The sequence below is a fragment of the Agelaius phoeniceus genome, chromosome 3, assembly GCF_051311805.1.
Source record: "Agelaius phoeniceus isolate bAgePho1 chromosome 3, bAgePho1.hap1, whole genome shotgun sequence".
Lineage (NCBI taxonomy): Eukaryota > Metazoa > Chordata > Aves > Passeriformes > Icteridae > Agelaius > Agelaius phoeniceus.
Genome location: NC_135267.1, coordinates 25,096,350 through 25,121,309, shown reverse-complemented (window position 1 = coordinate 25,121,309; position 24,960 = coordinate 25,096,350). Strand labels below are relative to the sequence as shown.

Here is a 24,960-nt window from a genome sequence, read left to right as displayed (position 1 = left end):
TGCCCAGAGCTGCAGAAGAACATTCTGTGACCCAGTGACATGCTGTCTGCCTTCAGAGATGGGCTTAGTGCAGTAAGTAACTTACACGGGGTTAAGTGGATCCCAAAGGTCTCTTTCCTTCAGCTGCCTTTTACAAGGGTGCCAAGTACTGGAATTCTTATGGCTGCTGGGCAGTGCAGGGATGTAAGGGCCAGGCTAGAAGTGTGTCTGGGGTGAAGGAAGGGCTAAATACAGCAGTAAGTTCTCTATTGACACTTTCATTTGTGGCTGTATTCGGTGAGCTGCAGCTTCAGCACTTGGCTACCTCACACTGCGCAAGTGGACAGGACAGCACCGCTGTCCTGAGATGACTCGGAGATGTTTTGAAGATGGATGCTGATGAGGAATGCTCTCTGCAGTTCTCTTACATGAGTCCTTCTCATATGGCAGAATGCACTAGGACACAGAGGAAACTTCTTCCTCCAACCTTTCCATGATAATTTGAGGAAAATATGGCAGTATATGGGGTAATTATCCTGTCACTTCTTTGCTGAATATCTTGTCTCCTCTTTCCATGGAGCTTTGCCAGGCACTGACCTAATGGTAGCATTCCACTAAGAGCTTTAAAGCATCAGATGCTTAGGATAACAGGAATAGAAAAGGCAGCAGTTGTATCCTAACTCTTGCCCTTGTACCCACAGCAACAGTAAAGCAATATTTTTTGGTCAGATTGGGAAGCCTTTTTCCATGGTTTCTTCACCCTTGATAAACTTTTGGGTTATTTGTATAGGAAGCTTGTGATTTATAGGTCTATAGTGGAAAGAGGAGTATGTGATTAGAGGGAATCTGGAGGAACATTTGTATGTATGCTTTTCCAGGAAGTGGAAAGGATTTGGGAAGAAAGGAACAGATTAGTGATTGCATGTTCTCCTTGCTGCAATGACAAGGTATTTCAGTTGTTAGACTGAAGAGCAGAATATTCAGTTTCCAGTGGTGGATATTAGCTAACAGAAAAATACAAAGATAGGGCAAGCATAGATATGATAGTATGTTCTGGTATGCTCCCCCAGTTTATGCAATTCCTCTACTAATTTCTGTTGCAAAATTTAAATTGGGATGATATCTCTATCTCTGCATTTAGCAATTTTAGGTGGGTGTTTCTTGCATTAATTAGATATTTTGGAGGTTTATGGAAATACCTACAGCTTCATGTGCCAATGCAATCCCGCAGCTTTAGCTCCATGTGTGTAAAAGGAGGGGTTTTTGTTTGGCTATCTGCCTGTCTGATTTAATGTTTCCTAGTTCTTCTGCTGGAAGAATGAGTGAGCAGTTATCCTCTAGTCTTCCCCATGCCACTTCTGACTTGTAGGCCTGCATTATGTTTCCTCATCTGTCTCATCTGTACTGAAGGTATAGGTTCTAAATATCTTAGCACTGCTTTTTTGCCAGTAAGCATGTGCCATTTGTAGTTCTTTGTTGTGAGGCTGGGCCTATTTTCTGAGTGACAATAGTCAGTTTGGGATGGCTTTCAGTTGGCATTTCCATAATACATGTGGAAGTGACTTCACTGTCTTCTGAGCATGCAAAAATAGAGTGCTCTCCTCTTCCAGTCCTCTTTCAATACTTGCACGTTAGCCTACAGCATACTGCAAATACATTGAATTCTACAGTGATTGCTCTGAACCCCCAGCTGGTAAACAACTGTTAAAACCTTCTAATTTAAGTTAGAAAAAAACTTAAGGTAATAAGAGAATGTGAACTAAACTACCTTCTGCTGCTTCTCTTGTGCCTCTTTCTTACAAAGTCAGCTCTGGAGTTGTTGTTTTGGAGGTGGATGTACCTGTTGTTTGGGGATGATGTTGGCTGAGAAGAGGCAGAGGCAACACCAGTGACTGATAGTGGAAAAAAATACTTATAACATAGATACTTTACAGAAATGAGCAGTTCGATATCTTTTCTTTCATAGGCAGTGGTGCTGCCTATGAAAGAAAAGAGTACAGACATAAAACAAGACTGAGAGAAGAATTTAACACCTTCAGTCTATACATAAAATTCAACAGCAGAAGAATTCCTGGGAAAGCCTCATTCTTCCTCATTGCCAGGCTTGTTCTCTGCCTGCAACTATCTGGGCAAATATTTAGCAGAATGCAGGTGATTTCAGCCTCAAAAGCCTCGAAATGCATCATGTCAAGCTGGTAGGATCAGACTCCTCTTCCATCTTGCAGAACTAGAAGAATTAAAAATTAGTTAAAATTTAGTTACTTTGGGTTTTTGACTGGGTGAGGAGGGGGGGAGGAGGAAAGAAGCATCAATTCATGGACAGAACTGGATCCAGGTAAAGAACTGTATCACAGAATCTGTCTGCTCCAGCAGCCCCACCACATGCTCAGGTCCATGTCCAGACAGGTTTTGGATGTCTTGGAGGATGGAGACTCTCCAACCTCCCTGGGCAACTGATTCCAGTGCCTGGTTACTCTCACAGTGAAGAAGTGTTTCCTGATGTTCAGAATATTTCAGTTTGTGCCCATTGCCTCTGGTGCTGTGAATCATACTCAATTTGCAAATGCTTTGTTTGCTCCTTTTGTTTTCCTGACTTAGAAGAAGTGGGGTGTTTGAAGAATCAGCAGGATCAAAGTTAACTTTAGAAATAGTTTAAATATAAGGGGGATTAACCCTGATTTTAAGAAATGCTACCCTGCCTAGATTTGAAAAAGTTTGAATATGCACAAAGGATATAACTGGAAAGAATGTTAAAAGAAAATATTACCATTAGTTATATTAGTAAAGTTTCTTTGCTGAAATCATATGACAATTTTAGATGGTAAACTACTTTTTATAGAATGGAAGGACTCTCAAATCTGCATATTAAAGACTGAGACAGTCATATATGAAAAGCATTTTTTCTGAATAAAGTTTCATATATGTGATTCATCTCCTTTTCATTAGTTTCTGACTTGCATTTTTCTCCTTAGAGACACAGGCCTTGCATTTTATAATGCAACCTATCTTTTAAGACAGAGAATTTGACTGATAAAAGGGAGAAATAGCATAAACTTTTAATTGAACAGGTATTTCCCCAAATAGCTTTATTTTACCAAGGATCTCACAGGGCAAACAGGCCACTAGCCAGCTGTGCACTACCTTGAATAAAATACAGACAGCAATCCTTTCCTGAAGTATCTTTATAGTATATAGATATATTAATAACTTGGCAGCCTTACCAACCAGGCTAAGGGCAGGGAATGGCTTGAAAAGCACACTGGTGAGAAACCCCAGGAGTGGCTCATTAATTTCAGAATTCTGCTGTGGCAGACACAGCACAAGGGGCTTGTTTTGTTATTACAAGTGATGACATTTGCTACATGACCAGAGTGATCCACCCTCTAGGGCTGTAGCTGGTGCATTTCATAGCTCAAGTTCAGTGAATTCTACAGACAAGCCTCAATTTCTAATGAGTACACACTTTGGAAAGGTGAGGCATCATAGAAACTGAAGGTAAGATTCCTGTTGAGTTTCCTAGATTTTTTGTTCTTTGTTTAGGATATGATTGTTTAACGGCATATAAATTGCTCTAAAGCAAAAAATAGTCTCTTTGTCTATTTGTCAAATTAAATTTAGTTTTTGCTGCTTTATTTGTGCTACTCTGTAGTTGGTCTTGTTGTAATCACTGGTTTTACATGGATTTGCTGGGAGGAACAGATGTCCAGCTGTGGCTTCAGGGTGATTCTGCAATGGCTATAACTGGAACAGAAGCAGGCAGGGTTTGCATATACCTGGAAAATTTAGGAATCAACACAACTTTCATTATGGTGAGAAGCTGTCAAACTTCCAGGTATGAGCAGAGAAGTTCTTCATGTAAATCTAAGTCACCAGGTAAGTACCTGCAGATGTTCCTGGCAAGGGTATTTTTACAATCAATGTTTTACATGGTTAAAAAGAAACACCCCCACTGGTTTCATAGATGTTTTCACAGAATTACAGAATATTCTGAGTTGGAAGGGACCCACAAGGATCATTGAGTCCAACTCTTAAGTGAATGCAGGGATTAAGCCTGTGGCTTGGTCTCATTAGCATGATGCTCTACCCAATTGAGCTCATCTCAGGGTTTTCCTGGGCATGCCACTTTTGGCTTTGATATTAGGGCTAATAATGGCACTATACTTGAAGGAATGGCATGTCAGACACTGTGCTTCCTGCTTTCTATGAAAAATTTCAAAGGATCAAATAAACTACAACTCTGGGTCAGCTGTGATTTTAAGTAAGGGTGCAAATCTGTTAATTGCATTAATCCTAGTCTTTTTATTGGTTTTGTTTCCATTTTATGGGGGAAAAAGTTAAATGCTTAAAAAAGTTTTCCTCTAAAAATGGGCCTGAAAGCAGGAGTTACTTTCTCAAGAGTTTGCCACCCTTAGTCAGATTGACTGGCTGAGAATTATAATAAAACACAAGAAGTTCCACCTCAACACGAAGAATAATTTCTTTACATTGAGGGTGGCAGAGCCCTGGAACAGGCTGCCCAGGGAGGTTGTGGATCTCCCTCTCTGGAGAATTCCAAACCCACCTGGACATGTTCCTGAGTAACCTGCTCCAGGTGACCCAACTCCTGGCAGGGGATTGCACTGGATAATATCCAGAGGCCCCTTCCAACCCCAATGCTGTGATTTTTCACTATTTTCATTAGTTCCAGACAACAAATGCATTTGTGAAATTTAGGTAATATTCTGGGCCACATCTGTACTATAAACATAACACTGAAACACCTTCTGTAAACATCTGAAAACAACATGCTTTGGTGCAAATCCTCCAAAACTGGAAAAATTGGAAATGTGAAAAAATGCTCCCCAGGGTTGTTTTTGAGAATATTACTTTCACTGCCCAGCTGACAGCTATGCTCTTGGAAAAAGTTATTAACTTTTGAATGGAAAAAAGAATATGTATTTTTATGAAGGATATGTTTAAAAACACTACTCAGGTTTCCACTAGGAAAGTTAGCTTTTGTTTTACTAAATTTCTTTCAGGAGGTTTCATTTTTGTAAAAGTGGAGCAAAGTCAGAATAAAAATTACCTTTTATCAAATTTTTGAACTAAAAATTAGCTGGACTACTTGATAATGTACATCTGCCTTGTATTTGTTGCTATTTCCGACAAATTTGAGTGGTCCAGCTTTTAATGGTGTCTTATTGAATGGAATAGCTGATCTGTTTTGTTTCCTTGTATCACTGAATACCAGCTGTATGTTTCACATACTTATACGCCAGCATGTGAGCGTTTGTTGACACTGAACTAACCCTGTAATTGTCTGTGCTTGCTCCACTGCACAGGTTCGAGTGTTTTTAAAGTACTGGAGATATGCTGGGAAGTATTCGGCCGGGCTCAGGGGCAGCAGGCACTGCTCAACTTGTGGCTGAGTGCCTCTGGGGAAGTGAGTAATACTGTATGTGCCTTCCTGCCTCCGTTTTGCAGTCTTTATCTGGACACAACTCTGGCAGAGATCAGATCAGTCGGTCGGTTTCCAAGTTTCTCGTGCGGGGTGTGCGAGCACGACGTGCTCAGAACTGGGATTGTGAAGTGCACGCTGTAGCACGGAGTCCGCCTCTGACAGCGCTGTGCAGGCAGACCCGCATTCCACTGGGGCCATCAGGAGAAAGTTAAATCAGCACCGCGGGTGCGCTCCAAGCGTGCCTGCGGGGCAAAGGCCCCGTTCCCGGGCCCGTTCTGCGGAATTCCGGCGCTGGAGCTGCGCGGCGCCCCAGCCCGTGCTGTGTTCAGCGCCTTCCCTCCGCCGACCCCCGCCCCGGGGCCCCGCTCGACGCCGCCACGCCGCGCGGTGCCTGAAGGAAGCTCCCGTTCCCCTCGGCCAAGCTCTGCCTCCGCCCGGCGGCTCTGGCGGGCGGGCAGTGCGAGGGGCCGGTGCCGGGCGCCCCTCTGGGCTGGGGTGAGGCGCCTCCCGCCTCCAGTGCGGGAACGCCGAGCGCCGCCGGGCTCGCCTGGCCGGCAGCCACACAAAGCGTGGCTCTCCCCTCCCTTTGTCTGCGTGGCTTTGTCTCCTCCGTCCCCTCCCCGCCGCGGGCCGGGACTTTCTCCCCAGGCCCCCCCTCCTGTGGCCGCCGTTCTCCCCCCTTTTGTGCCACCTGCGCGCCGTGGGAACGGCCGCTCGCCCAATCCCGGTCCGGCCACGGCCGCTCCGCCAGCGCCGAGCCCGCACAGGTGCAGGCGGGCGGCGCCGGGGAGCGCGCGGTCCGCGCGCAGGGCTCGTCCCGCCGCCACCGCCGCCTCCCCCGGGCAGCGCTTCCCGCGGGAAGGAGGGAGGGACACGGCGAGGCAGCGGCGCGCGCCGCTCCGCATGGAAGGCGGAGAGCGCGCGCGTGGGGCGAACGGAGAGGAGGGCGGGCGCGCGCGCGCGGGCGGGGCTCGGCGATATAACCCTTGCGGAGCTGCCTGGGAGACCCCGGGTTTTGGGGCTGCGCCAGCGCGCGCGGCGGCGCCTCCTCCTCCTCCTCCTCCTCTTCTCTTCCCTCTCCCCCCGCTCCGCTCCCGCCCGCCCTCCGCCCGCCCCCCCCGCGCGGAGTGGAAGGGGCCGGGGCTGGTGCCAGCAGCAGCAGCAGCAGCAGCGGCGTGAGCGCTCGAGCGGCCGCCATTTTACGCCAGCTCCAGCAGCAGCACTGCCCGGACACACCGCCGCGGGAGCGCGGAACGGGGGCAGCGCTTCAGCACGCCGAGCCGCGACCCGCGCCCCGAGAGACCCTTGGCACACGGCGGTTCTCTCCCCGCAGACACACACAGGTCAGGGCGGCCGGGCGCTGGCGGAGTGGAAGCGGGCCGGGTGGCAGAGCGGGCTCAGGCGGCGGAGGGCGGGAGGCGCACGCTGGGGCCCTGCAGCGCTGTGGGGCCGGGGCGCTGCGCGATGGGTGGAGGAGCTGCTGGCGCTGCCTTCGTGGCCGCCGCTGTCGGGCGGGCGGGGGCCGGCCGGGCCGGTGCGCCGGCCCCGGCGTGGCGGCGGCGGCCGAGGCACCACCCGAGCCGGGCCGGCGCGGGGCGTGTGGCTCCCGCCTTATTGTCCCGCCGGCCCCGCCGCTCCATTCATTGCCCGTGAGGGGCAGGGGGCGAACCGCGGCCTCGGTGCCCAGCGTGTGCGCGGGGAGCGGGGTCTCCCGGGTTTGGCGTGGTCCCGGTCACGTCGGGAGGCGGTGGGCGATGGGCAGCGGCGTTTCCTGGCTGGGAAACGGGGCCTTGCATTGTTTCGGACAGGAGCGTGGCCGGGAGGCGGCGGCGGGGCCGGGAGGCTCCGCGAGCTCCCGGCCGGGTGGTGAAATCGGGCCCGGGGTGTTGCAACCCGCTCTCCGGGGGGAATAGGGTGAGAGGTGGGGAATGGCCGGGGCTCCGGGCGGGGGGGAGCCGCTCCTCCCGCGGGAGTGTTGCGGGGAGGGGGGGAAGTCGGTCACTGGAGGAAGTTGTAGGACATCTGAACGCGCGGAGCACGTGTTTCCATCGGGCTCATGGCCGCCGCCGCCGTGGGTGGGTGCGGGCTGGGAAGAGCGCTTTGTTCCTCTCGCTTGCCCGGCCGGCACCGAAGTGGAGGCGGGAAGGGATCCCGGCCGCGCCCGGGGCCTGGAGAGGCGGCGTGAGCCGAGGGGCAGCGAGTTTGCAGCGGGCGGTGGAGGCGGCAGCGAGTGTCAGTGACGGTATCGCGGTGCATGTGGCAGGTTTGCTTGTCCTGCCACCCCCGCTCTGGCCTTTTTGCTCCATTTCTAACTTGTTCGGAGTGTCTTAGGGAGTGCGTTAGAGAGAGGGGAGGTGAGTCAGTGTCTGTCTGGGTTGTGTAAAACCTGCAGTGAAAGCTACCCCACCCCCCCTAGGCAGTGGTGTTAGGGCTTTCCTTTGTGTTAGTGCTTCTTGTGAGGAATTTCCTGCGCCTTGCAAAGCTAAAAAAAAAAAAGTGTCAGGGCGGTGATCTGCTATTTTTTATATTTTTTCCCACGACTTTCAAAGAATAGGATAGTCTGTTGCATGTATTATCACTTGAATTGTTCTACCTGAAGATATATCTAGCTTAATTTTGATGCTTATTGCATTTGAACAGATATCTGGAAACATGGCTACTGAGCATGTTAATGGGAATGGTACTGAAGAGCCCATGGATACTTCTGCTGCAGTTACCCATTCTGAGCATTTCCAGACATTGCTTGATGCTGGTTTACCACAGAAAGTTGCTGAAAAACTAGATGAAATTTACGTTGCAGGTAAGATCTAAGACTTGCAAAACTACACATACAATATTTTATTGGATTCTGCTGTCTTTGGGCTAAAATAGCAACTTTTTGTGGTTTCCAAAAGTATGGGAACTGCAGTCTTACCAAAATCTGGATGTTATAGACTCAGTACTTCAATTTATTGTAGTATCTTTCAGAGGAAAGTCCCAGGCTACTTGGGCTGACGGGTGGTATGCAGGGGACCAGAGCAACAGCTGGAATAGGCAACAGATGATTTTTAGGAGGAGCAGGTGATGTGGTCTTTGTGCATTTTTTGCAGTAATTGTAGGTAACAGTAAGAAACTAAAGCCTTGGTATGCATCTTCGTGTGTAAGTGATACTTCCTGACATGGTGTTTGGGCTTATGGATGTAGAAGTTGTGGTGTTGGTTTTTTCAGATGTGGTAATAGCCAGCATTTTTTAAGGCTTGATTTTGGAGTGTGATGGCCATTTTTAGTGCTGGAGTTTATTTGTATTTATAGTCTTCTAAAAGCGTACCAAGGTACCATTGCTAAGCAAGCTAAGTCAGGCTTTGGTAGGTTTTGATAGACTCCTCTGAATTCAGATTCAGGATATTGACATTAAACTTGGCCCATGTAACGTCTGGGTTTCACAGAAGTCAAATGAACACATAAATGTAGTAACTTTTACTCTGAGTCCTGTCTCTTTTTTGTTTTAATAAAAGGATTATGTATCCTATAATATTTAACTTCAAAGGAACTAAATGGTTTTTGATGCATAGTAACTTACTTTAATCAGTAATTGATTTAGAGGTCATGGAAATGTGTTAGGGATGCTACATTAGGTTTTACAAAGATTACTGACCAAATATAATTAGTAATTTTTTTCTTTTCTCTAGGCCTAGTTGCACATAGTGATCTAGATGAAAGAGCTATTGAAGCTTTAAAGGAATTCAATGAAGAAGGTGCACTGGCAGTGCTTCAGCAGTTTAAAGACAGTGATCTCTCACACGTTCAGGTAACATTTAGCAGTTTACAGAATAATTGTTGAGGGATAAACTGTTAGTTGTCTGGGAAGAGGTCTGAGTCTCTTCAGTGATCCGTATGTGATATGTAAAGTGAACACTATTAGTTCAAGGTAAAAGGAAATTCTGGCTTGTCATGTTTTCAGAACTGAAGGTTGTATCTTTTGCAGAACAAAAGTGCCTTTTTATGTGGAGTCATGAAGACATACAGGCAGAGGGAAAAACAGGGGACCAAGGTGGCAGATTCTAGCAAAGGACCAGATGAGGCAAAAATTAAGGTATGTCAGTAAAAATTTAAGCTATGAGGTCTATCTGTTGTTTGTTTTTCCGAGTTGTTGTGATAGTTATGTTGGTTGTTTTCGAACTGTGCTTTTTTTAAAAAAGATTATTACAGAGTATTTGTCATATTTGTCATTGTTGAAAGCTGTCACTTGAAATTTTGTCTTGCACTTCTTTCTTTTCAAGTAGAAAGTTAATATATTGCTGGAACTGAACATATAAAAGGGAAAAAGGTTTCACAGTTTGCTCTATGTCTTGTTGAGACAGTTACTCTATTTTGCAGTAAAAAGTTTGTGCATACTTGTCAGCATAGTTACTCAAGTTCAAAATGCTTAAGTTCAGCTATTGCTGATTGTTTTTTGTGTTCTGTTTTTTTTTGTTGTTGTTATTTCCACTCCACCCCCTTAGTTCAGATTTAGAGCAACTCCACAATAGGGAGGAGATATCACGTGTCTGAAAAAACAGATTGTAATGGATTTAGGATTTAGCCAACTTCTTATGACATAATCACTCTGCTCATAAAGTGTACCCCAAACTGTCTTAATGGGTAAATTATTTTTTTTGACCGCATCTGCTGCTAGCAAGAGACTCCTTTCTCAAGAGTTAGGCATACAATGATTTATTTTAAAATACTGTGATTAGCAACTTTACCAAAGCTTAAGAGAAGGAAAACCATCCAGGCATGTTTAGGTGATGTCATAAAAGAACCCCAGAGAATCTTTCTTCTTTGATACTTCATGTATATAGTATAAAATGACTGTTACAAATAACTGTGTACCCTATAAAATTAGAAAATCTTATTTTCTCTTGACTTTGAGGCTGAGATGCCATTAATTATAAATTAAAAAAAAAAACTGGTGCAGTTTTTGTCACTGCCACATAAAACAACAATATTATGAGGACTTGGTTAATAACTTCAAGTAGTATGGCTTTTACTGCTGATGGCTCTAGCATTTAAAATAACTGCAATTTTGTTGTTGTAAAATTGCTAACTCTTGACTATAATTTGGCTTGTTTAATATGCAGTTTCTTTGTGTGTAGAGTTGATTTGTCTTTGTACAAAATTATTATGAAAGACTTAATTTCAGAGGAATTTCTCATGTGTTTACATACTGAATGTCAGCTAACATTTTAAGTTGGTATTATGCCTGTAACTATATCTGACTATATCTATAACTACATGCAGTGGTTCTAGTGAGGGTTAGTTTTCCTGGGATCCTGTATAAGCCCACAAGGAATTTGAAGGGGGGATAAGAGAAAGGAAGTAGTACTATCACTTGGGTAGTTGGGTACCTGAAACAGTCTGTATGGTGTTCCAGGGGTGTAAGCACTTAAACATGTGTTCTTTAACTTCACACTTATGAGTAATCTCATTAAGTGCAGGGAACTCTTCTGCATAAACGTCTGCAGGATTGGACATGCCAAAACAAGAAGTGGCTCAGACTAAGATCTTCCTAATTAAAGGGAAGCTCTGTTACTATTATAATACTTGGCTTTTTTTTTTTTTTTAATGAAAATGAAGGAATTGGGAAAACTGGATGTGAATCTCTAATTTTCTAGCAGTGTTTCTTTACCTAATAGTTCTGTTAATTGTTTTGCAAGTTTCTTGTTGAAGTACCAGTAGTAGATTTGTTTGTGGGACCTTCAAAGCAGTACAGTTTAAAAGGAATTGGAAGCATGTCTGTCTGTGAATGAAGCGCAGCTAAACTTGCTCAGTTTGTATGTGATTTTAAAATCTTAAGTTTTTGCTTGAAGGCACTGTTGGAGAGAACTGGCTACACTCTTGATGTGACTACTGGACAGAGGAAATATGGTGGGCCTCCTCCAGAGTCTGTATATTCAGGACAGCAACCTTCTGTTGGTACAGAGGTAAGAAGGAGAAAATGTTTATGCAGATGTAGACTTACTCATTGGAAATACTTTTTATAAACAGTGCTTTGTATGTCTGTTGTAGATATTTGTGGGCAAGATTCCGAGAGACTTGTTTGAAGATGAACTTGTTCCATTATTTGAGAAGGCCGGACCTATATGGGATCTCCGCTTAATGATGGATCCACTAACCGGTCTAAACAGAGGATATGCTTTTGTCACTTTTTGTACTAAAGAAGCAGCTCAGGAAGCTGTTAAACTGGTAAGTTTTCTTGGACTTTTTTCTTTTTTGATGAAGTGCACTCTGGCTCAGAAGCAGTTGTCGTCCTGGTCCTAGTGCTTAAATGCTTAAGGTGAAACTGTTATTGTTAGATTACTTCATAATCCACTGGGTGTTAAATTTATTTCTTCATTGTATATGAAGATTTTCTGACTGCATTAGGGGCAGGGGAAAAAAAAAAGCTGATGGACTGCTGTTTGGTCCAGTTAGATGAGCCTTTATTATTAATCAAAGTTGTATTAGCAGTAGTGACTTTTGAGCTGTCGGCATGTGTATGAGTTCTGGAGAGCAGTGATGTTGGAGTTGCTGGGGTGCAAGGGCAGTGCTGGTCAGGGTGTCTCTGACTCCTGATGTGTTTCTGCACCAGCAGGGGGCCCGTGCTGGAAAAGTACTTCAAAGTCACAGAGTTTCATAAGATACTTCACATGGGGAAAAAATGTCTCTTGAGCATTGAAGGTCTGTTCTGTTAGCTGCAGCTGACAGGAAAACATAATAAATCTTGCCAGTCTAAGGAGCATTCCCTCTGTTTTACACAGAGGTATGAAATAGTTTGGTGTGATAAACTCAGGTTTTATGCATGAAGTACCCATCATTAAAGAAGAGGGTGGGGAGAAACACTGCCCTGATCCTTGCACAGGGCACTTATTTTCCTGGCTAAGTTAAATTTGAGTTTTTTGAGCTGGTTACTGCTACACTGATGTGGCCAAGATGAGTGTGTATGACTTGCTAGTGCTAGCCATACTCATTGTGAAGTGTACTGATACTGTATTACTATAGTAGGGTTAACTAAAAACCTTGGTTTGTGATGAGGTAGAGCTTAAACTAAGGTACCCTATTCACATATAAGTCAATTGGTGGAGACAAATCAAGCTGAAAATGGGAATTTGTTTTGAGAAAGCACACAAATACCTGCAAAAGTGGAAGTACAAAACCAATGTGGTATACACTGATTAGCTTCTTAAATAAGATCAGTTGGTTGTTAGATACACTGGGAATAACTGTGTGTTCTCCTTGTACTTTCATAGTCCACCTAGCTGTTTGTGTGTATGTGTGAACACTTGAGAGTTAACTCTTTAAACTTAGCAGTACAGTGAAACAAAGCACATAAGTTCTTGGAGGCACCTAGTAAATAAAACAAAACAATTTTTCTTCATTAAGCTGGATTTTGCTTAAAGGTAACATGCTCTGGAAAGTCATTCAAGTCATGTTTCCAGAAAAGTAACATCAGATCCTAGCCTCAGTCTTCCACTAAACGATACAAGGAAAGGAGCTACTTGAGGTCCCTTTATGTCTGATCTTTGATATGCAGGAAAAAAGCACTCTATGTCCTGCTTGTGAGTTAAACAGCCGCTGAGCGTAATAGCTAAGAAATGTTGCAGTTGATGGAGCAGTATTTCAACTTTCATGCTAAACTCTTTGAAAGTAGTGTTAGTCTTAAATTGGATTCTATGATATGTGTCAGTTTTTTTTGGAGTGATTTCAACCATAATTGACTGGCTAGTTTGGTATATAAGTTTCCCAAGTTATCTAAAAGTGGTTTACAGGACTATTAGCAAATTGTGGCTGTCAAGTTCAGTTGCAAATTGTGGCTGTCAAGTTCAGTTGAAAATTGTGGGTCTGCAACTTGTATTAGTTACACATGCATGGGAGATACTGCTGAAAGACCTCTTCAAAACACTGAACACTTGGTCCTAGCCATTATCATAACCTTTTATTTTAACAGGTGGTGTTCTTTTTGATACTGCCTGTAGCCTTCTCAGGTGTATACAACTTCCCAGCTTTCTGGACTCCTTGTGATAATGTTTCTTCTGTTATTTCCCATCTTTTTCCAAGAGGCTTTTTTTTTTTTCAGGACAATATAGAAAAAAATGAGATTGAAAGTCTCTGCATTGCCTATAGACTTTTGAGTGATAAGAGACAGCTATGTTTTTGTCAATACCAAACTACAGTGGAGAATTAACTGACCTATCTTCAGGCTCTTGGAGTTGGTGTAACATATTTTGCATACAATTCATGTTTGTGGCTGCTGTATGTATCTTCCACAGTCTGCAGGTCAACTTAATGTAAAACTGAACTAAAATTTCTGGATGCACTTAATGTTGGCATACTTTATTCTTTAACAAGAAATCTTGCAGTTTAGAAGGTTGAAGTCTTGATTTTGTTTATGCATATGCATTTTTAAGCCACTTAAAATTAATTACTCTTCATATCTGTAATTCTTCTCAGTATCAGGCCACAGTATCACTCCATTTTTGTCTTAAGCAAAGACAGAATTATTTTAAAAACAATTAAGGAAATTCTCTCCTATTTTTGTGACTAGTATTTAATTCAGTGCAGTTAACCCTTTGCTAGTTAAGTAGAAATGGCATCTCAGATGTTCACACAAGTATTCACTGTCAAAGTATGACTTTTTTATCTCACTTTTTCCCCTGTTAGCATGTTTACTTTACTTTATACTGTTTAAGAATTACAACTCCAGTTGTGTTCTTTTGCACACATGTTCAGTTCTCCTTCCTATTTCATAAGAAGTTGCTAGAGTTAAGTTTTTCAAAAGATTTCTGTGTGAATAAGGTTACTGTAGATATGTACAGAATAAAGACTTTTGAGGTGAAGCTTATAGGAAAACATACTGAAAACTATTGAAGCATTCAGTATATTTTTGACTAGAACAGGTGTGAGCTTATCAGAATGGAACTACAGATGAATTAAGTAGTTTGCTAACTATGCATGGAGGTGCAGCTTACCGTTTGCTCCTAGTAAACTAAAATTGGTAGTGAAAATATAGGTTAGTAAAGTGACAGGACAGACCTGCATATTTTGACTTGTTCATGAGTAAGTTCTTACATAAGTCAATGAGGAAAAACCCAAAATGTTTACATTGTCTAGAGGGTGGCAATCTCTGCTACTTACTTCAGACACAGATTCCATGGTGACAGGAGGGGGAAGCAGTATGCTGACATAGCTACTTTGGTAGCCTGACTGTTTTGGCACTTTACCCAGATCATGATCTGAGCCTTTTTATGGCTAGTCTGAGTTTGCAGATGGTGTGCAAAGTATTTACCTAAAAATTACCAACTTGATGGTCAAGAACACCTAACTGACAACTTTTCTGTGTAGAGAGGAACACGCAGTGAAAAATAGTGGTTAATACATTGGAGGATGAAAAAACTACTAGAAACTATCAGTGGAACTGCAAAATGGTAGAATATATTAATTTTACTTTGTTAATTTTACTCTCATACAACATACTGAGTTGTATGAGCAACTCTTACATTAGATTAAATGTATAGCCAAACTTCAGTGTTAAGACTTTAGCAGGACTGGTTGGATAATACTTTCAATTATCCATGTAGAATAGAGTATTTAATTTGAAAGGGACCTGCAGTGATCATCTTGTCCATCTGCCTGACCATTTCATGGCTGACCAAAATTGTTGTGGTCATCTTGATCATCAAGAGCATTTTCCAGATGCCTCTCTTACACCGTGGCAGCTTTGGGGCATTGACCACCTCTCTAGGAAGCCTGTTCCAGTATTTGAGCACCCTCTCAGTAAAAAAAGTTTCCTAATGCAAGGAAATGTTTTCTAGTGTACAGTTCAGTTAGTGAAGGATCACTTTCATAGACCAATAAACTGTCAGCTTCTTTAAAGGTGTTTCTTTAGAGGACTCCTTTTTTAGCTACTAAAACCTGTCTCTTCATTAATGTGTATATTTAATAGTGATGATAATATATATGCAACTAGTGCTGCTCCTACTTTAGCTTCCTGAGTAAAAATCAACTATTCCTGTTCCACATTGGCAACAGATATGGAGATGGAAGTCCTTTCTTGTCTCCTGCTATGTTTTGAGACATAATTCATTGTGAAAATGTGTCCTTTTCACATGTACAGTTGTCCTTTTTGCTCACTTTAGGTGCAGTTACCTAGCTTAGAAAACTTTCAGTAGTGGAGTTTTTGTTTGCCCAAGATAAATAGAGATAAATATCTTTCACCAGATTTTATTGCATAAAAAGCATGGTGGGGTGGAGGATAACTAGCTTATGTAGTAAGATTTACCATCAAGCACAAAATAAATCATAGAATAAATAGCTAGATAAAATTTTAAAAATCTTTCCTGCTGCTTGGCAATAAGATGTTGACCACAAAATTCATTTTTTTAGCTAAAGGGCTGTCTGTTGCAGGGCTTCCAGTTAGAAGTGGGTTGATATACCAGCAGTTGTCCTCCCTGCTGCTTATTTGAATGATGCATGTCTGTGTCTGCATCTCAATTAAAGGCATTTTTTGATGTTTTCTTAACAGATGTCTGCAGTAATCCTTCTTTTTTTCCCCCCTTAAACTGCTGACATGTTCAGGGTATCTTCCAGATGATATGGGAGAAGCATTTTAACAGAAGTCTTAGGATTTCAAGTCATTAGAAAGTTGTTCTTGCTGTTGACTTGTGTAATGTTTATGCGTTGGAAAGTATTTGCCAGTTGCTCTTGAATTTTGTGGAGAAGACCTGATCACAACTCTCTTTTGTTAACTGTGGAACTTCAGAAGTGAATTTGACTTTAATTGCAACTCATGTATTGTATTACACACAAATCAAGAATTTATAGCTACAGCCTATAGAGAAACTTGCATTTTTTTTCTGCATGGTTGTGAAGGGAGAAGCCTTGACCTTGATGATTTGCATCATTCTATATGAAAAAGTTTCTAAAGAAAAAAGTGTTGAGAGACTCGAACAAGGAAGAAAGCGTTGGCTGAAATTGTGGAGAGACTTTAGAAAACATGGATATACTTCAGAGTAGTTGAATATGCATCTTAAAAATGTGTTAAGATGCAAAAATTTAGTAAATTGTTCAATTCTGAGTTTTCCAAAGTTAAATATTTGGTATGCTGCTGTTGCAGAGGGTGAAAATTATTTGTAACTGATGATTGTCCAATAAATTTTTTGTTGCAGTACAACAACCATGAAATTCGGTCTGGAAAACACATTGGTGTATGCATCTCTGTTGCCAATAATAGGCTTTTTGTTGGCTCTATTCCTAAGAGTAAAACCAAGGAGCAAATTGTTGAAGAATTCAGCAAAGTAACAGGTGAGTCAGTGACTAGATTTTATAGACCTGGAAGGTGTCAAATGTGGTCAGTGATGTGCTGTCTTCTAGCTTATAGTTGAATGATAATGAAAACAAACCAAGCCCACACAACATTTATCTCAATATTATGTGTTGGGGTTTGTTTGAGTTTTTTAAAAACTGTTGTTTTGCTGAGGGCTGAGATGTTTGTAATTAGACTAGATGGGTGGTTCTAAGTTCTACCTGTAGAGTAAGTGTGTAATGCTTAAAAAATATGTTCAAAGAAATTTGAATTAAAAGTTTAACAATTACAATACTAATGGATGTTTTAAAACTTCTCGAGGCAAAACTGAAGCAAGCAGAAGAATGTAACTGGTTCTGAGCTTTATAATTCTTAAATTTTAAGAATCTCTTTTTGATAATATTTGAACTTGCAAAGGTACTGTTGCTCTGTTACTGAATTACAGACTTCGGGTTCTTTGGAGCAATAAACTTTTTAGGTATTGGGGTCATGCAACTTTTATCTCTTGTTGTTTAGACATTATGGAAAAAGCACACACTGATAAGTGTTGTAACTTAGGGGTTTAAGAGGAGAATTGACAAAGCAAAACTTTTGGCTGCCCCTAACTCTCCTCCATTCAGTCAGAGTAGTATTCTTCCATAGCTACAAAGACAACCTGCACTTTATGATGCAAATCAATGGATTGAAAGCATAACAAATAAATCTTTTATTTCATTTCAGAGGGTCTTACAGATGTCATATTGTATCATCAGCCTGATGACAAGAAAAAGAACCGGGGTTTCTGCTTTCTTGAATATGAAGATCACAAAACTGCTGCTCAGGCCAGACGTAGGCTAATGAGTGGCAAAGTGAAAGTCTGGGGAAATGTTGTTACAGTGGAATGGGCTGACCCTATAGAAGACCCAGATCCTGAAGTCATGGCAAAGGTAATAAAGCTGTAATGGGACCATAGTACATTTAAAGTGCTCTGTTCCAAATTAGGCATTTCCTGGAATTAGCCTAAAATTATTTAACATCTTTTCAGCCTTCTTGACAGAGATGTAGGTGTGATTATAAGAAATGAATATACCTCAGAAATTGTGTGGATTTAAAAACTCTATATGGCCTTATATCATTTTGTGTTCCCATGGCTTAATAGTGAATGTAATTTTTGCCAAAATGACACACATGATGATGTCGTTAATTTTTTACTTGGAAGTTATGGTGGTGACTCCTGGAGTTAAAATAGTTATGTACCCTAGTATTTGGAAGGACAGAAATAGAGATATCCTCACGGAACAGCCTTAATTCTTTTTAAACCTGGAACTGTATCACTTCAGCATTAGAAAGAAGGTGTCAGTGTTCAAATGTATACAAGTGTATTTTCAAAGTTGCTATTAGCAGTTACTTCTGAGAAGTTCAGCAATTAGCTTGTATTTGGAGTTTGGTAGTTATTTTTAATTTGAGGGAGTTAATTCCTTTTAATACCTAGACTGGCAATGTTTTGGATTTTGAGCATTGAGGTGAAGCTGAAGTCTGGACTGTTAACATTTTGAAGTACGTTGTAGCAGTTGTTTTATATATGTGCCTGGTATCTTGCCAGAAACAAACTACCTGATTTATTTTTTTTTCCCATCAGATATTGCCCAACCCTGTCTTTTTCAGTTGTGTTGTGTAGCTGAGTTGTTTAATGGAATCTCTTAGCTAGCCCGTATCCTTATCTCTTTCTCTTTGCTTGCTTTTCGTCTGTGCTTTTACTCTCATCTGAGACACGTCACTTGCTGGAGTCCTACTTTGATGGACCTAGTAAGATAGCTTGGCTGGGATCTCCTCTTTGGTGAGCCATAAGGGAAAAGGGTTGGGGTGGGGGCTCATTTTAGGGAAAAAGCTGCTTTTGTAATACAGGTATTACAGAAGCTTTTGGACTATCTTGTCTGCAGACTTTATTTTTCTTGCCCAGCATGATAGACTGTCAGCAGTAGGGAAGGAGTCTTGCAGGTCAAATTTGTGGAAGGTGGCACTACCTAAATATGGCAGCCTGTATGTTTAGTTTCTTGGCTCAAAAGAGAAGAGACCTAATCCACCAAACTGTTAAAATAAATAAGCAGCAATTTCTGCTGATAAAACAGAATAGATGGAAAGGAAATTATAGGGGACATAATCAAGCATCTCTCCTAAGTAAGTTTGCAGATGTGCAGAGTAAAAGGCTAAAGAAATTAAAGCTTGATTGTGGTTTGCCCCATTTACTGTACAGTTTTATTTGAATATGTTAATACCTTCTATTGTGTTGTATTTGAAATGGGACATGAAAAGAGAAGAAACATGGAAATGAAGGAAAGAAATATAGAAAACATGGATAAAATCAACTTGAATACATCTGGTGCCACATGCCAAAGATAGGACATGAAGCTTGGGTTGAAGATGTATGGAAAAGTGAGGCTCTATGAATAATACTGAAAAAGCAGAGACCATCTGGGTTGTGTCTGAAGACAGAAACTGAGATGATAATTGGTGTCTGACCTTCCTCACTGGCTGTGTCCTTTAGTTTATTCTTGCAACAAGGAAAGTCTCTACTCCAGTCTTTTTTGGCCACCTGCTGTACACGTGCAGAAGCTCACTGTATCTGGCCCTTCTCTAAGTGTAAGGTTTATTTTCTGTTCTTGGCATCTTTCTTCTAAGAGAAAGAGCAGCGAAGCTGCTGCTGCAGTCAGTAATCTCCTGGATGTGAGCTGCAGGTTGGCTGTCAGTGCTTCTGACTACTGTTAGTCCAGAGCAAAGGGAAAGCTATTGACCCATGTCATCTTGCACATTGCTGTGGTAGAAGGCTCTGGAGGAAACTGTGACTAGGAGAAGTAGGTTGTTTTTATCAGAATAATCATCTGGTCATCAGTTTTCTTGTCAAGACTGCTAGAAACACAAGTCCATAAGAGCAAGCTATAAGGAAGACAAATTCACACGTGTAGCCAGAAGATGAACAGTGTTCTAAATCTTTCAGAAGCAGCATGTCATTTCATCATATATGGACACTTACTAATATAAATTTCTGAAATGTCTACTCGAGTCTGTTTTCCTTTGTCCTTTTGATAAAATGTTGTGGAGAGTACTGTATGGGTAAATACTTTTCATTTAAATGGACTGTTTTCTTAAATACAAAGTAGCTTGAGCATGATGAGAGATGAAGCTAGATTCTCAAGCTAGATGGATGTGCTAGAGGAGATAAGTGCTCCTTCTAACAGATCAGAGTATAATTGGTCAAGGTATTGACTTCTGGTCCAAAGTGAATTTTTTTCCAACTTCTCAAGCAGCTGTGTTGATAGTTAAATTTCTCCTAAGTGTCATTTTGTTGCCTCTTACACCTGTAGTCTAGCTAAATTTATTAATATTTTACTTGATTTCTGTAGGATGGCTGAGGCTGCAGAGGACGTTCTGGAGTGGCAGGTTAAGCAGCTAAATAAAGTCTTATGCTTGTGGCTGTCTGGCAGATTACAGGACAAGAGACAGGGCTAGTATCCCTTGGAGAATGTGGCCTGAAGTGTTTGTGCTGTAGGTAAGAGGAGGAAAAGGAGCAGACACCAGAGGTTTTGGGATAGTCTAATCTTAAGCAGTTTTTTAAATGTGAGTTGTGCCTTGAAAACAAAATGCTGGTGCTGGGTATATTGCTTGTTACAAGTATCTATGGATTTTTAGTATAATAATGTGTGAGCTTTAATGCAGAAGACTTCTTTTTTTTTTTCCACTTCCCTTCCTTTTTAGCTGGCTTAAGTAAAAATGGGTTCATCTTCTCTCACCCTATGCTTTAACCTGCCTAATAGCTTTTACATCATCTTTGACTCATTCAGTTACACTTCTAATCAGTAACATGAGCAAAGGTGTTAAAAATTCAGCTGTTAGAGATTAATGGATTTGTCTACATTGGGAAAATTTAAATTAGTTGGTTTTTTATTTCTTAAAAAAACACTATATTAGTGCATCTTTTAAAAAATAGTGATTATTCTATCTAGTTTTTAATCATGTCAGTCATCATGGATTTATTAGGCTGCTTAGGGTTCCTCATGAGGTTGTAGTTTTCATCCTTTTCTAAAGAACAAGAATATGGAACATTTTTTTTAAAGTTAATGGTTTTCAAACCCATTGATTACATCACAGAACTTCCTGTAATTCATTTCCATGGAATAAAGTTAAGGTAGTAGTTAGGATATTTTACTAAAAATGGTTATTATGTATGTGTTACAATACATAAAGGTTGCTCTTGCCATCAAGACATGTAGGAGAAGCTTAATACATAATAGAAAACAGCTTTCCTGGTGGAGTTGGCTATGACTTTTATGATCTCCCGAGAATCAGCCGGAATTAACTATTGCCAAAGTCCAGAGCTGATACACTGGGCTAGATTTATGGTCTATAGTATCCCTTCTTCCAAATCTGCATCCAATCCTACTTCAGCTAGTCAGTGAGACAGATTTATGGAAGTCTGACCTGGTTCTTTTTGTAACTTAGTTACATAGCAGTTCCTCCAAAAAAGGTGTCTGGGTTTATTGAATTCCTGTATGTGGTGGAATCAGAAATCAAAGCATGCTTTCCTTGGTTCTTTCACACCTTGCGTTACTTGTGTTGACCTTCAGTGTCAGGAGTCAGTGCTGCCATGTGCATTGTCATTTAATGGCATCAGCTAATTTGAAACCAGTAGGAGCAGAGAGGATGTAAGAGAAGTTGCAGGTCTTGCAGCTGACTGGCAGTTCCATTGTAGGCAGGTAAGACTGAGCATTCCTTGGCAGTAGGAGGTGATTAAACTGTCAGAGCATGGTGCCAGCACGTGGAAGGAACTCTTCTTGACAAGTTGGAAGGGTCTTTTAAATTGTGAGAGCACATGGATGGCATCGTGTAACCATGCTCATGTCTGGTCATTAAGTGCAGCCTTGGCATGGACACAAGGATGAATCTTTCAATCCTGTTGGGTCACTAATAGGTGATTCCTGCTTTCCGGTATATGTTGTGTGCTATGTTAAGTAAGGGTTTATTTTAAACTTTTGTCAGACTGCTCTAGATTTTCCCTTATCCGTTGCAGTTGGTGATTGGTGAAACTCTATATTGATGATTTAGTCAAGAGTTGGATGATTACCTGCCTTTCTAATTTTAGAAGCTGTGGAGTGGTCTTTGTGTAGCTTAAGAGTCCCACTGTGTGCTTTAGTGAACCAGGGGAGGGCATAAACTTCCACAGTTATTTGGGGGTGACACTTCCTCAAGGGAACAGCACACTTTGACTTGAGAAAGTTGAAGGGTAATTGGCCAGTGTCAGCCTTAGTATCCCCTTTCTGTCTGTAGGTCTTTCTTCTAGCAGTGGCTTCAGGTCACTGAGTGCCCCTCAGGCAAGCACAGTCCTGACATTAGGTGTTTGGTGTAGCTATAGCATGGGAACCACAAGTTAAGCAGCTTGAAAGCTGCAGGCCTGTCACCTCTGACCTAGATATTACAGTGATGACTGTTCTGCAAATAACTGAGCTAAAGCCTGTCTAAACAATTAAATGTTTTGATAAGTTAATTGTTTTGTGTGTAACCAATTCTGGTTACCTTCTCTCAAGTTTGATAGTGTTCTGGGTTGAAGATAACTGCTGGTAGGATCCTTTTAAGCACTAACACAAATTGGATTGACTTTCAGGATACTAATACTTTTGTAATCCTGTTTGATAACAGATTAAATATTTCTGTCAGGGAATTTTGGAGCTAATTCATGCTGTATGACTATTTATGTATACATATTCATATGTATGTAAAATGCTGTTCAGAAAACGTAATGGTGTTTCTTCAGTGCTGCCAATAGCAGTAACTTGCAAAGCTTCATTTTGTGTTTTGGAATTAGACCATACTCCTAAGTCCTTTTTTTTTTTTTTAATCCCCTTTAGGTAAAAGTTTTGTTCGTACGCAATCTTGCCAATACTGTAACAGAGGAGATTCTAGAAAAGGCCTTCAGTCAATTTGGAAAGCTAGAACGAGTGAAGAAGCTAAAAGACTATGCTTTCATTCATTTTGATGAACGGGATGGTGCTGTAAAGGTAAGTCAGGAGGACTGTAACTCTGTGTGTATGTGTTGTAAGTAGTGTTCCTAGAAGCTGTATGCTACTTTAATTTGAGAAAAAGCTTTGTCTGGAGAAATAGTAACACACTGTCACTGATAACTTTGTCCTCTCTGGGTGTCTCCTAGGATGATGCAATTCTAGCTTGAAAAGTGGATCTTAAATGCACCTGCACTAAGTAATTCTGCAGATGAGCTTTTAAGATAATAATGTTGTTACCATTTGAAACTCAAGTGCCAGAAGTTGAATGACTCTTCTCACCAAATTATTGGTAGAAATATAAAGCAATTTCTCTAGGGCAGGTGATAAAAACTTAGGTAATATTTTTTATTTATTTTTCCAGGAATAAACTTTTTTTTAAATTTTTTTTCTTTTTTAATGAGGGGTCCTGGAGAATTTAGTAGTTGTCATTCCTGGATTTTGCCAGCCCAGTCTTGATGTCATGTGTTGTTAAGGAAGGGAAAGTGTAATTCCCCTCCTGCCTGTAGTGTATCCATTTTTTTTATGTTATGTGGGTGGATGCAGGATACAGGGGGATTCAGTTTTCTTACATATCCATATGTCTTAAAGCAGATGCTTAGGAAGATGATGGGAAGAGTCTTAGTAAGATATATATCCTGTCAGGGCTTAGCTATGTAGAGTCCCTAAAAGTGGTAGAATCTTTAGGATTCCTCTGCTCAAAATTAACTTGTAGTAGTAACTGTGGCCCGTGGGCACTGTACATGGCAGGGAGGGTAGGGGAGGAGTTGATGGTTTGCTGTTTGTTTTGCCTTTTTTTTTTTGAGGAGAGGGTTGTGGGGAGGTGGTGGTGTGGATTTGGGGAGGAGCTGGAGGTTTTTGTGGTTGGTTTGTCTGTTTTTTCCTTGTGATCAGAATGACTCTTTAATTTTTGTCTTCTGGTTGAAAAAGAAAGTGATATATATTGCAAGTAAAATAAAGGAATTGCAGAATATACTAAGCTCTGCTGTTTGCATGTGTGCTGACATTAGGAATTTATTCATGGATTACAAAATGTGCACTTTCAGAGGACAGTTCTGCCACTTCATTAACTGTAACAGCTTGCAAAGATTGAAGCCTGTTTTCAGTTTTGAGGGGAAAATTTTTAAACTGATACATGAAGTCCTGGGTTTGAGAGCCAAGTTCAGAAGAAATCCCTAACTGGACCCAATAATACTATGCTGTCTGATTGTCTAAATTTTTTTTAGCTTTATATTGTAATTTTAGCTCTGGATAACAGATTTAAAAATGCGTACTCTAAAAGGTAGAAAAAAATTAACTTCAGATGTGCTTGGAAGTATATTTAAAGTCTGGTTAATTCCTTCAGGCAATGGAAGAAATGAATGGCAAAGATTTAGAGGGAGAAAACATTGAAATTGTTTTTGCTAAGCCACCAGATCAAAAAAGGAAAGAACGGAAAGCTCAGAGACAAGCGGCTAAAAATCAGATGTAAGTGTAAATGCATGTAGTTATGTTGTATTGCTTCTGAAAGACATGTACAATCCTGTCAAATTAGAACATCTGGGTATTCTATTAGATATACTGTACAGGTTCTCTGGCTTCTCTGAAAGATGTTGGATTCATTTTTGTTTGCATAAAAAAATCTAATAGTGGTGTTTAGTGATAATTTAGGTACTGTCTTGCTCTGCTTATTGAGTGTGAGAGCACTGGAGGAACTGTCTGAAGGTCATGAAACATACATACTTCCCACTTTTTATTCTAAATTTCCATGTACTTCTGCAGTGATGTCACATGGATGAACTTAGCATTGTGTGTTCCTCTCAGCAGCCTTAGTAATATTGATACAGCACCCCCTCTTTAGTAAAGTACCCACTGAAAGGAGGGTCCTGATATTCTCTCTTGCCACTTCCAGAAGATGCATCTGCCCATGAAGCTTATAAACTCATACTGATAGAGATCTTGCACTAGTAAATGCTGAACGTGGTTAAAAACAACAACAAGAAGAAGGTAGTTTCTTGCTGGTGTGTTCTGCTTAATGTTCTCACGTGTTTTTCTTCCTGGGTATCTTCCTGCTTTCTTAACCAGATTCCCTCCCCCACTTTACTTCCAAAAATAACTTGGAAGTGCTGTTGTGCAGTATCCAAGAAGATGGAATAGGGAGGTTGCAGATTAGTAGAGATCTCCACATGGTGACCTACTGTACACATGGAGTTGGTTAAGTTTGCCCTGCTTAT

At 41.4% G+C, this 24,960-nt stretch overlaps 1 protein-coding gene across 3 annotated transcripts in view; it reads left to right on the top strand.

The window, feature by feature from the left end:
- The first annotated feature begins 6,427 nt into the window (after positions 1-6,427).
- SYNCRIP (synaptotagmin binding cytoplasmic RNA interacting protein) overlaps positions 6,428-24,960 on the top strand; it is a 26,790-nt gene continuing 8,257 nt past the window's right edge. For 2 of the 3 annotated variants that reach the window (XM_077174898.1, XM_077174897.1), the window contains exons 1-10: positions 6,629-6,762; positions 8,060-8,219; positions 9,088-9,206; positions 9,384-9,491; positions 11,248-11,361; positions 11,447-11,623; positions 16,582-16,717; positions 17,439-17,644; positions 22,598-22,747; positions 24,093-24,214. In XM_077174898.1, coding sequence (XP_077031013.1) covers positions 8,072-8,219; positions 9,088-9,206; positions 9,384-9,491; positions 11,248-11,361; positions 11,447-11,623; positions 16,582-16,717; positions 17,439-17,644; positions 22,598-22,747; positions 24,093-24,214 — 1,280 coding nt within the window. In that variant the 5' untranslated portion in view covers positions 6,629-6,762; positions 8,060-8,071. Of the gene's footprint in view, positions 6,763-8,059; positions 8,220-9,087; positions 9,207-9,383; positions 9,492-11,247; positions 11,362-11,446; positions 11,624-16,581; positions 16,718-17,438; positions 17,645-22,597; positions 22,748-24,092; positions 24,215-24,960 lie in introns of all 3 variants that reach the window. The other variant, XM_054629593.2, reaches the window with a different exon arrangement.